This window comes from Euleptes europaea, chromosome 1, assembly GCF_029931775.1.
Source record: "Euleptes europaea isolate rEulEur1 chromosome 1, rEulEur1.hap1, whole genome shotgun sequence".
Taxonomy (NCBI): domain Eukaryota; kingdom Metazoa; phylum Chordata; class Lepidosauria; order Squamata; family Sphaerodactylidae; genus Euleptes; species Euleptes europaea.
In genome coordinates this window covers 181,583,811-181,596,284 of record NC_079312.1, presented here as the reverse complement: position 1 = coordinate 181,596,284, position 12,474 = coordinate 181,583,811, and the positions used below count along the sequence as shown (strand labels likewise).

The 12,474-nt window shown below is 50.8% G+C and overlaps 1 protein-coding gene across 1 annotated transcript in view; it reads left to right on the top strand.

Annotated features, from left to right (window-relative positions):
• The window catches only part of LOC130483723 (mitochondrial adenyl nucleotide antiporter SLC25A23-like), a 39,127-nt gene that overhangs the window by 25,715 nt on the left and 938 nt on the right, over positions 1-12,474 (top strand). Inside the window, exons 5-9 of the mRNA XM_056856611.1 lie at positions 6,116-6,274; positions 6,678-6,830; positions 6,967-7,074; positions 10,506-10,673; positions 12,104-12,254. Coding sequence (XP_056712589.1) covers positions 6,116-6,274; positions 6,678-6,830; positions 6,967-7,074; positions 10,506-10,673; positions 12,104-12,254 — 739 coding nt within the window. The remainder of the gene's footprint in view (positions 1-6,115; positions 6,275-6,677; positions 6,831-6,966; positions 7,075-10,505; positions 10,674-12,103; positions 12,255-12,474) is intronic.

Sequence of the window (12,474 nt, the reverse complement as noted above, 5' to 3'; positions counted from 1 at the left end):
CTGTCCCACTGAGGAACCGCTCTAACTGTTAGGAAATTCTTCCCAATGACTAGACAGAAACTGTTTTGATTTAATTCTAACCCGTTGGTTCTGGTCCCATCTTCTGGGGCAACCGAAAACAACTCAGCACCATCCTCTATATGACAGCCCTTCAAGTCCTTGAAGATGGTTATCATATCCTCTCTCAGTCTTCTCCTCTCCAGGCTAAACATACCCAGCTCCTTCAACCTTTCCTCATAGGACTTGGTCTCCAGACCCCTCCCCATCTTTGTTGCCCTCCTCTGGACACGTTCCTGCTTGTCCAGGCTGGGTTCCGATCTCGGGGCTGGGTGTTCGCCAAGGCCCCCTTCCTTCACTGTCCCATTCTAGCCGGGCTAATCTCATCAGCAGATCGGAACAGGGCAGATTAAAGTGTATATTTAAACGTGATCCTCACCCATCCTGGGTAACGGACTGAGAAAAGGCGGAGGCTTGCTAGGCTGTTCCTGGTTGGGGGGGGGGGTGTCAGGTAGACGCCCCCCTGAACCAGCCCCACTTAAAACGAATCAGAAGTGAGCAATTCCCAGCGAACGGGAAAGAGAACCTTCCCATGGATTCTTCCACTTATCAGCTGGAGGTTCCTGCGTGAACTGGGGCTTGGCCTCTCTTTACCTCTCTCCACCTGAACATGGGGCCGGTGCCTCTTCTTCCTGCCCCGTATCCTTAATCTGCAGGCCCTCAAGGGATTGGCTCCTCCACCCAAGCCCGTCCTTCCGTTTAGCCCTTCAATCCTGTTAGAAGCTTCCAAAGAAGAGCGTTTATCGAGAACCCTCCTTGCCTCTCTGCGGACTTTTGCCATGGAAGAGATCTCTCCTGTCGCAAGGGGCCCCGATGATCGCGGCCCCTTGGGGACCCCGGGAGAGGCGGATCTGCTGACCCTGGCTGAGCTGTGGGAGGCTGACTTACAGGTGCCTCAAAAGCAGGGAGTCCGTCCTGGGGGCGCACGACGTGGTAGGGGCGATCTCTGCTGCGCCTGGAGCCAGTGACCTTCCCTCCTTCCCGTCAGCTGCCTCAAAATGCCGGTCGCCCCTGATTTCCGGGGTCCAGCTTTGCATCCTCTTTCTCGGCCCCCTGATGCTCTCGCTCTGTGCAGTAGTTTATTTCTGAGCCCTGCATTTGCTTCCTAATCCTCCCCGTTGATTCCGGCACGCAGGGACTATGGATGTGACTTCCCTGCGTGGTTTTCCTCCCCATCTGTTCTGGTACGTGGGGACTACAGAGGTGACCTGGACAACCAATACTTCCGTGCCAATGCAGGAATTGATGTTGCATCCTGCCTTGTGGCTGGAGAAACTTAGTTTTCCAAGATGCTGTAAAACAGGGTGGGGCGGTCTGCATCTCCTCTCTGTTTTTGTGCCTGAGCCCTTTTAGGACTCTCTTTGGGTTCTTGCAGCGAAACCTTCCTGCCTCTAGTTTGGACAAACCTTTCCTCCCGGCCTCTCCGTTTGTCTTCCTTTTCCTTTTTCCAGCTGAGAATCTTTTTCCCTTGAAAAAAACAAAAAGGTAATTTTTCCAACCCGCACAGGGGCTTCCTGTTGCTTTGAATAGAAACTAGCAGTGCCATCCGAAGAACGGGGAGAGGGAGGGAAAGAGAGATTTGGTGTTATTTTATTCAAATGTTCACTGGGATTTAAAAAAAACCCTATTATTCTATGCCACCTTGAACTGGAAGGAAAGGCAAGGTATAAATGTTTTAATAAGTAATAAACACTTTCCTGGGTAGGAGCCAGCATGGTGTCATGGTTAAGAGCAGTGGTTTGGAGCGGTGGACTCTGATCTGGAGAACCAGGTTTGATTCCCCACTCCTCCACATGAGCGGCGGAGGCTAATCTGGTGAACCGGGTTGGTTTCCCCACTCCTCCACATGAAGCCAGCTGGGTGACCTTGGGCTAGTCACAGCTCTCTTAGAGCTCTCTCAGCCCCACCTACCTCACTGGGTGTCTGTTGTGGGGAGGGGAAGGGAAGGTGATTGTAAGCTGGTTTGATTCTTCCTTAAGTGGTAAAGAAAGTCAGCAAATAAAAACCAACTCTTCCTCTTCCTCTTCCTGCTGCTTTGAATACAAACTAGAAGTGCCCATCCTAAGAACATCTTTTAAGGGGGAGGGGGAGGGAATGAGAAACTTGATGTTTGTTATTTTATTCTAGTGTTCACTGGGAATCTTTTAAAAAAACTATTATTGTACACTACCTTGAACCATAAGGAAAGGAATAAATGTTTTAATAAAGAACACTTTTAATAAACACTTTCCCGGGTAGGCTTGCCAACTCTGGGTTGGGAAATTCCTGGATATTTGGGGATGGAGCCTGGGGAGGGAAGGGTTTGGGGAGGGGAGGGACCTCAGTGGGGTATAATGTGGTGGAATCCACCCTGCCCAGCAGCTGTTTTCTCCAGGGAAACTCATCCAGGAGTTCTCCAGCCCCCACCTGCCAGTTAGCCAGCCTAGTTACTGCCCAGGCGACACTAAAGCTGATACCCTGAAGAAAGCTGGCATGGTGTAGCGGTTATGAGCGACGGAATCTAATCTGGAGAACTGGATTGGTTTCCCCGCTCCTCCGCATGAAGCCTGCTGGGTGACCTTGGGCTAGTCACAGCTCTCTCCAAACTCTCTCAGCCCCACCTACCTCACAAGGTGTCTGTTGCGGGGAGAGGAAGGGAAGGAGATGTGTAAGCTGGTTTGAGACTCCTTAAGGTAGAGAAAAGCCGGGTATAAAAACCGCCTCTTCTGAAGAAGAAGAAGGGGACTGTTGGACACACAAAAGCTCATGTTGTATTAACAGTTGTTAGTCTTCTGTTTTATTTGGCTCCGGCAGAGTCACGTGGCCGCCCCTTCTCAGTGCGCTAAAGCGGCTCCTTTTTTACAGGTTGTTCAAATGACCTTCTGGTGTCTGAGTTGTCGTCCTCCTCTGGTTAGTTTTCCTGGTCCTGTAACAGGACTCGGGGACGGTGGAAAGGTTTTCTGTGCTGAACGCTAACTGCACTTGGCAGGATATCGGCTGCTGTGGTAGAGTTTCCCCCTGCCCACCAGCAGGGGATGGAGGGGTAGGGTTGCCAGGTCTAAGGGGATATTCCTGGAGATTTGGGGATGGAGCCTGGGGAGGACAGGGACCTCAGTGGGGTACCCTCCAAAGCAGCCATTTTCTCCAGGGGAACTGATCTCTGTAGTCTGGAGAGGAGTTGTAATTTTTGGGGATCCCCAGATCCCACCTGGAAGTTGGCGACGCTGTGCCGTAGTAAAGCTTGTGTGGGTTCTATGCAGGAAGGGCCTCCGCTTAAAAGAATCCTAGCAGCAGTCAACATTGATGGACAACCCCAAAGAGGAAATGCTTCAATGTAAGGAACAGGGTTGCCAGCCTCCAGGTTGGGCCTGGAGATCTCACAGAATTACAGCTGACTTCCAAACTGCAGGCAGCAGGAGATGCGGTTGCCAACTCTGGGTTGGGAAATTCCTGGAGATTTGAGGATGGAGCCTGGGAAGGAAAGGGAGCTCAGCAAGGTATAACATCGTAGAGTCCACCCTCCAACGCAGCCATTTTCTCCAGGGGAACCGGTGTCTCGAGATCAGGTGTCATTCCTGGAGATCCCCAGGCCCCTACCTGGAAAAAATGGCTGCTTTGGGGGGTGGACTCTATGGTATTATACTCCACTGAGGTCCCTCCCCACCCCAAACCCTGCCTTCCCCCGGCTCTACCCCCAAATCTCCTGGAATTTCCTAACTCGGAGTTGGCATCCCAAGAAGAAGTCTGGTATAAGATGGTCTTGTGTGTGTAAAGAAGAAGAGTTGGTTTTTATATGCCGACTTTCTCTACCACTTAAGGGAGAATCAAACCAGCTCACAATCCCCTTCCCTCCCCCTCCCCACAACAGACACCCTGGGAGGTAGGTGGGGCTGAGAGAGCTCTAAGAGAGCTGTGACTAGCCCAAGGTTACCCAGCTGGCCTCACGTGGAGGAGTGGGGAAACCAACCCTGTTCACCAGATTAGCCTCCGCCGCTCATGTGGTGGAGAGGGGAATCAACCCCGGTTCCCCAGATCAGAGTCCACCGCTCCAAACCACTGCTCTTAACCACTACACCACGCTGCCACCCAGGATCCCCACCCCACCCCAGTGGCTCTTCTTGTGCCCCCCAAGCTCATGAGTTTGGAATGCCAGTGAAGTTCCAGCTCCAACCTGGCTGTTCCGGAACTGAAGGACTCGTGTTTATAGACAAGACGTTTTGAAGAAGTATGTGAGAAGTCTGAAGTGATTTGTTGTGGAAAAAATTAATAAAATGCTCTTATGAGTGTGTGGCTCATTCCCCCTGCATATGACAAGCAAAATGCTGGAAACAAATTCCTCATTGAGCATCAGTGCCAAAGACTCTTGAATGCCAGGGCCAGCTTGTATCCCAGGCAAAGTTGATTTAGGGTTGCTAACCCTGGGTTGGGAAATTCCTGGACATTTGGGGGATTGAAGCTGGAGAAGGCAGGATTTGAGGATGGGAGGGACCTCAGCTCTGTCTGATGCCATAGAGTCCTCCAGAGAAACTGGTCTCTGCAGTCTGGAGATCTGAAGTTCAGGGAGATCCCCAGGCCCCACCTGGAGGTTGGTAACCCTGAGTAGGATACCTACTTTTCTCTCCCCGCTTTTGGAAAAGTGGTTATGAGGCCCCACTGATTGGTGTAGTAGCTTATAACAAATATAAATGAAGTAAATAGTCTCTCAGGACAGCAAATGGGATGGTATAGCTCTATCTCGTCAGATCTCAGAAGCTAAGCCCTGTTGGTACATGGAAGGGAGACCACCAAGGAAGACTGTGCAGAGGAAGACAGTGGCAAGCCACCTCTGCTACTCACTTGTCTGGAGAACCCCTTGCTTGGGTGGCCATAACTTGGAAGATAAGCAGGGTTGGTACTTGGATGGGAGACCACCAAGGAAGGCTCTGCAGAGGAAGGCAAGGGCAAACCACCTCTGCTTCTCACTTGTCTTGAAAGCCCCTTGCTGGGGTCACCATAAGTCAGTTGCAACTTGATGGCACAGATGTATGTAAATAGTCTTTCTCTCTCTCTTAAAATGTGAAGGAGGAAAGGGAGAGTTGTGTTCTGACTTCCCCCCACCAGCTGAAGACCAGTGGCATGTAATTTGTTCGGTGTGTTGTTTCTTATTTTTCTCATTTCAAAAAGAAGTTGGTTGCAGGACCAGGTCAATGCTTCGGAACTAGTATGCTTGCAGTAGGCTGGGGGTGTAGTTTTTTCACCATGGACAGTTCTAGCCCCAGACTAGGTGAGGAGCTGTGCCTCAGTGGTAGAGCACCTGCTTGGCATGCAGAAGGTCCCAGGTTCAATCCCCAGCATCTCCAGTTAAACAAGGATCAGGCAGTAGGTGATATGAAAGACCTTTCTCTACTTGAGGCCCAGGAGAGCCGCTACCAGTCTGAGTAAACAGTACTGATGTTGATGGACCAATGGTCTGTTCAGTATAAGGCAGCTTCAAGTGTGTTGTTGGGGAGGGACTGTGGCTCAGAGGTAGAGCATCCATTTGGCATGTCGAATGTCCCAGGTAATCCCCGGCATCTCCAGTTGAAAGGACCAGGCAGTAGGTGATGTGAAAGACCTTTGCCTGAAACCCTGGAGAGCCACTGCCAGTCTGAGTAGACAATACTGACCTTGATGAACCAAGGGTCTAATTCAGTATAAGGCAACTTCACTTACTTGTTGTTGGGGAGGGGCTGTGGCCAAGTGGTAGAGCCTCTGCTTTGCATGCAGAAGGTTCCAGTTTCAATGCCCGGCATCTCCTGTTAAGAACTGTATATGTATATAACTTCAGATGACCTCATTGTCAGTCCACCAAAATGGCAGGTATGCCTTCAAGGCAAAATTCCCAGTATTGTCAGTTCACATCATGCGTGATTTCATGTCTGACACCTGCTGATACTAAAAGAATCAAGAGATTCCTACCTATCTTTGTTTAGCTAGTTCTGGCATATAGGTGGACGACCTCTTCTATCAGGGTTTCTATGCAGGGTGGAAAGACAGGAGCCATTTAGTCAGCGCCGCTCTTGTTCTTTGGACTGGCCATTCTGATAGGGTTCTTTGGCAGGTGCTGGACATTGGCGAGTGCTTCACCGTCCCAGATGAATTTTCTGAGAAGGAGAAGAAGACAGGGATGTGGTGGAAGCAGCTTATTGCGGGAGCCATGGCTGGAGCCGTCTCTAGGACAGGAACTGCCCCGCTGGACCGGCTGAAAGTTTTCATGCAGGTACAGAGCTGCCAAATGGGTTTGCGGGCTGGGAGGGTTGCATTCTGTGACGGGACCTGGAAAGGAGACCTATAATTGAGTTTCTGTTAGGAATCATGGAGTTGGAAGGCCATCTAGTCCAACCTCCTGCTCAATGCAGGATCAGCTTTGGCAATTGGACTTCATGGCATTGAAGTCCCTCCCCTCCCCAAACCCCACCCTCCTCAGACTCCGCCCCAAAAACCTCCCACTGGTGGCGAAGAGGGATCTGGCAACCCTATGTACCCACCATGCTGTGTCAGTATTCCAAAGGTACTGGTGGGTTCAAAAAGGTCTGGGGACCCCTGACCCAGATGATTCCAGGTGTGGTTTGAATTTGGGCGATGCTTCTCTCTCCTGATTCTGTGGCTTCTCCTTGGCATAGGTTCACGCTTCCAAGAACAACAGTATGAATGTGTTGGGGGGGCTGCAGGGGATGATCCGCGAGGGGGGCATCCGTTCCTTGTGGCGAGGCAACGGCATCAACGTGCTGAAGATCGCTCCGGAGTCCGCCATCAAGTTCATGGCTTACGAACAGGTAGGGCCCGGGGGATGTGGCTGCCGCTCGGCCTGGAGATGAACACAGTGGGCAAACAGCATTGGAGTTAGGGTGGCCAACACCTGGGGATTTGGGGGTGGAGTCTGGGTCTCAACCCCGTTACTTCCCCCCACAGATCAAGCGGGCCATTCGTGGACAGCAGGAGACCCTGAGGGTCCAGGAGAGATTCGTCGCTGGCTCGCTGGCTGGTGCCACTGCCCAAACCATCATCTACCCCATGGAGGTAAGACCGCTCCTCTTTGGCAACCCCGAGCTCACGGGCCAGACCCTGCATGAGATGCTGATGGCAGTCAAGGCATCCCACTAAATGAGGGTGCTTAACTTGCCTGTGAGGCACCGTGAGGAATCTCACCAAGCAATGAAATCCCCGGTTCTTGAGAGCCAGCGTGGTGTAGTGGTTAAGAGCAGTGGTTTGGAGCAGTGGATTCTGATCTGGAGAACCGGGTTTGATTCCCTACTTCTCCACATGAGCGGCGGAGGCTAATCTAGTGAACTGGGTTGGTTTCCCCAGTCCTCCACGTGAAGCCAGCAGGGTCATCTTGAGCTAGTCACAGCTCCGACCTGCCTCACAGGGTGTCTGTTGTGGGGAGAGGAAGGGAAGGTGATTGTAAGCCGGTTTGATTCTCCCATAAGTGGTAGAGAAAGTCGGCATATAAAAACCAACTCTTCTCCTCCTCCTCCTCCTCAGCTCAGGCTCAAAAAGAATATTTTTGAGCCTGGTTCCTCTTAGGCTTATTTAAGCAGACACTGGCATCCAGGCAGACCTGGGAACAACTTGTTATTATTATTCTGTGTTCTCTTGGTTTCCTGATTATTTCTGAGACGCTCAAGGCTTTGACCTTGGAATGGACTGACTTGGCATTTGGACTTCGCTTTTTTGGACTGCCATCTGACTACGCTACCTGCTTCTGGCCCTCAGGTCTGCTGGCATTCAGGACAGCCCCTTTGTCTTTTGCAGAGAGATATAAGATGTCTTTTATCAGCGGTTCAATTTGAGCTTCCCGTAGAGACTCATAACAGACACAATGGAGCAGCACGTGGGTCAACAGCTTCTCAGCCTTTTGGCTAAGATCAAGTGTTATGCAGTTTATTAATCACCATGTTCACCCAAGAATCCTGGGAACTGTGATTCAGTTTGGGCGCGGACTGTTCCCAGGACCACCAAAGGCGCATAAGTGATTGTTTAACCTGTCTTTGTATATCAAGCTGGGAGAGGGAGATTCCCTATCCCAAGGGGTTAGCAGTCTGAATCTCAGAAATATAACTTGAAGCCCTGGCAGCATTCACGGGCTTTAGTTCTGTCCTGACCAAGTTTCTGAGCTGCATTTCCACTCCAGCTTAGCATGTTACTTAACAGGCCTTTGACTAGAAGCTTAACTGTGCTGACCTGACCTGAACTGGCTGGCTATGTGGACGTGGGCCAAGAGGAACTGGACTCCTTCCGCACGAGGCGGACGATGAGGCTGGGCATAACCGCGGTGGTTTCCCCCCAGGCTCCTACTGGACTCATGACAACCTCCAACAGCCAAGCAAAGAGGATGCAGAGTCCGGCAGCGAATACTCCGGATAGCTTCAAGATGCGGATCGTGCCAAGTGGCGCTGTTGCGGAGGAGATTCAGTCTAGAAAAAAAGACGGATGGGGTTCAGCCCCTTTTCTAGGGCCCGATTTGATGCCCTTCCATCAGCTGTACTTTCGGGAAGGTTTCTTCATTGCCCAAGAGAGACGTACAAATGTTCTTGCTCTATGGATGTGGTGGAGATGCTAGTACATATATTGTTTCATTGTGAATATTATGATAATGCCAGAAATCGTTTAGTTACTTGAGAGCCAGTGTGGTGTAGTGGTTAAGAGCGGTGGTTTGGAGCGGTGGACTCTGATCTGGAGAACCGGATTTGATTCCCCACTCCTCCACATGAGTGGTGGAGGCTAATCTGGTGAACCGGGTTGGTTTCCCCACTCCTACACATGAAGCCAGCTGAGTGACCTTGGGCTAGTCACACTCTCTCAGCCCCACCTACCTCACAGGGTGTCTGTTGTGGGGAGGGGAAGGTGATTGTAAGCCGGTTTGAGTCTCCCTTAAGTGGTAGAGAAAGTCAGCGTATAAAAACCAACTCTTCTTCTTCTACTCCCCTGCTGTCTCCGTTGGTCCACTCTTACACTTCTGAGGCCTCTTTGGTGGAATATCTACTGGAAGATAGGGTGATTTTTATTTTGTACCCTGTAGCAAAATTTTGCTCTCGTGTCTGTTGGAAACGGAAGGCATTAATGATGAATAAAGGTTTTATGGGCAAATCTCCAGATCAACCAGCACGGATGAGATGCTGTAAGCAGGAACTGTATATTTTATGCTGGCCTTTGGCTGTAATAAAGATGAATGAATGTAACGAAGACGGCTGGGGGGCACGACTGAGGTTTATAAAACTATGCAGTGTGGATATGCACGGGGCTTTTTCCACCCATAATACTAGAACTCAGGGACACCCAGTGTAGTCATTGGCAAACAGGTTCAGGACAGACAACAGGGAACACCTCTTCACTCACTGAGTAATTACGGTAATAATTGAGGAATTCACTGCCAGTGGACATGATGGCGGCCACAATTGTGGATTGTTTTAAAAGGGGGTTAGACAGTTTCATGGAGGAGAGACACTCATCAGTGGCTACTAGCTGTGGAGAGAAAAGAGAGCCTCCAAATTCAGGTGAGCACACAAGAGTTAGGTCTATCAGTTAGATCTATCAGTGGCTACTAGCGATGGTGACTAAAGATAACCGCCACGTACAGAGGCCGTCCACCTCTGAATCCCAGTGCCAGGAGGCAACATCAGGGGAAGGCCTCGACATCTATGCCCTGTTGTTGGCCCTCCAGAGGAACTAGTTGGCCATCGTGTGAGACGGGATGCTGGACTAGATGGATCCCTGGTCTGATCCAGCAGGGCTCTTCTGATGTTCTTATGAGTTCCCAGGTAGCAATATAGCTACTTGGAAATTCTGGGATCCAGATGGAGTGTCATGGGGATCCACTCGGCAGGATCTTTATCTCTGAGCCTCTGGGTTACCAGCTTGTGGCTACTCTGCTGGGAAGGGTCATATCGTAGTTGTAGGGCATGTTTTTCACATCTAAGGTCCCAAGTACAATCTGGGCCATTTCCAGTGAGGCTCTTGGTCTTGGAACAGACCCCTGGCCCAAGAAGAAGAAGAGCTGTTTTTTATATGCCGACTTTCTCTACCACTTAAGGGAGACTCAAATCAGCTTACGGTCACCTTCCCTTCCCCTCCCTACCCTACAACAGACACCCTGTGAGATAGGTGGGGCTGAGAGAGCTCTAACAGAGTTGTAACTTGCCCAAGGTCACCCAGCTGGTTTCGTTTGTAGGAGTGGGGAATTGAACCCAGTTATCCAGATTAGCCTCCGCCACTCCTGTGGAGGAGTAGGGAATCAAACCCAGTTCTCCAGATTAGAGTCCACCGCTCCAAACCACCGCTCTTAACTACTACACCACACTGGCTCTCAAGAACCGGGGATTTCATTGCTTGGTGAGATTCCTTACGTCCCACTCTGCCTTGAGGCGGTGCCCACTTTGTCTGCCCGTGCAGAGAAGCACCTTTTGTGTCTCAGTTCACCAATGCCTTCTCTCCCCCCACCCCCACTCTAGGTTCTGAAGACGCGGCTGACCCTGCGCAAGACCGGTCAGTACGACGGGGTGTCAGATTGTGCCAAGAAGATCCTTCGGAAGGAAGGGATCTGTGCCTTTTACAAGGGCTACCTGCCGAATATGCTGGGCATTATCCCCTATGCTGGCATCGATCTGGCGGTTTATGAGGTCAGTGTGGGCTGTTTTGTTTTATTTAAAACATTTCCCCACTGCCTTTGCGCATGATTAAGGGCCACAAGGTGGTGAATGTTAAAAAAAAAAACACATTCAAGCAATTAAAAAAACAGTTACAATTATGAAATAATGCAATTAAAACATACAAACAAACAACGCAAGAAGGAGGGCCAGTAATTGATATTGGGGAATATGCCAGATGAAACAAAAAAAAGTCTTCCCCTGCTGTCAAAAGACACCAATAGAGGGAGATAGACAGATCTCCCTAGGGAGGGAGTTCCAGTTTGGGTGCCACAACCGATAAGGCCCTTTCTCAGGCTTCAGATGGTGAAAGCAAGCGAAGTAGGGGCTCCAAAGATGACCAGAGGGTACGAATAGGTTTAGGATAGAGCCAACCGGGAGGGAGGATTGGCCTTCCCAGGGTTGAGCTGCCATTCTTCTGGGAAGAAGAAGAGCTGGTTTTTATATGCCGACTTTCTCTACCACTTAAGAAAGAATCAAACCGGCTTACAATCACCTCCCCTTCCCCTCCCCACAGCAGACACCCTGTGAGGTAGGTGGGGCTGAGAGAGCTCGAAGAGAGCTGTGACTAGCCCAGGGTCACCCAGCTGTCTTCGTGTGGAGGAGTGGGGAAACAAATCCAGTTCACCAGAATAGCCTCCGCTGCTCATGTGGAGGAGTGGGGAATCAAACCCGGTTCTCCAGATCAGAGACCACCGCTCCAAACCACCGCTCTTAACCACTACACCATTCTGGCTTTGTCCACGCTGGGGGTAGGGACACGGTTATCAGCCCTGTTCCTCCGAGGCCTTTCCAGAGACCAGCCCCCACCCTTGCACAACCCCTTACTCCATGTGGAGGGAAGCTCCTACCACGTGGCAAGGCTTAGCTAGAAGGTTGCTGCCTCCTTGTTTCGGTGATGCCCCCGCCCTGGATTTCCAGGCTCCCGTTTATTATTATGTATTTAATTCATTTATACCTTATCTTTCTCCCCAGTGGAGACCCGAAGAAGAATTGGATTTTATGCTTCGATTTTCTGTACCTTTAAGGAGACTCAAACCAGCTTACAATCTCCTTCCCTTCCTCTCCTTGTGAGGCAGGTGGGGCTGAGAGGGTTCAGAGAGAACTGTGACTAGCCCAAAGTCACCCAGCAGGCTTCATGTGGAGGAGCAGGGAGTCAAACCCTGTTCTCCAGATTAGTATCCACCACTCTTAACCACTACACCACGCTGGCATACATCATTATCCTCTCCTCTGTTTTACTCACAACAACCCTGTGAGGTAGGTTAGGCTGAGAATGTGTGAATGTCCCAGAGTCACCCGGCGAGCTCCCTATGGCAGAGAAGGGGATTCGAACCTGTGCCTCCCAGATTCTAGTCCAACCCTCTTAACCCCTGCTCTGCTCTCCTTTTCTTTTGCTGTAGACCCTGAAGAACACCTGGCTGCAGAAGTACAGCAAGGACACGGCCGACCCCGGCGTCCTGGTGCTCTTGGCCTGTGGCACCGTCTCAAGCACCTGCGGCCAGATCGCCAGCTATCCCCTGGCCCTGGTACGGACCCGGATGCAGGCACAAGGTGAGCAGCCGTGTCCCGTACTCCTCTCGAGGAGAGTATTGCGCTTATTTAATTTATTTATTTACTTGCTTCGTTTATATCCCACCTTTCTCCCCAAAGGGGCTTACATGGTTCTCTCCTCTCCTCCATTTTGTCCTCACAACATCCCTGTGAGGTAGCTTAGACTGAGAGTATGTCCCTAGCCCAAGGTCATGGAGCAAGCTTCCATGGCAGAGCAGGG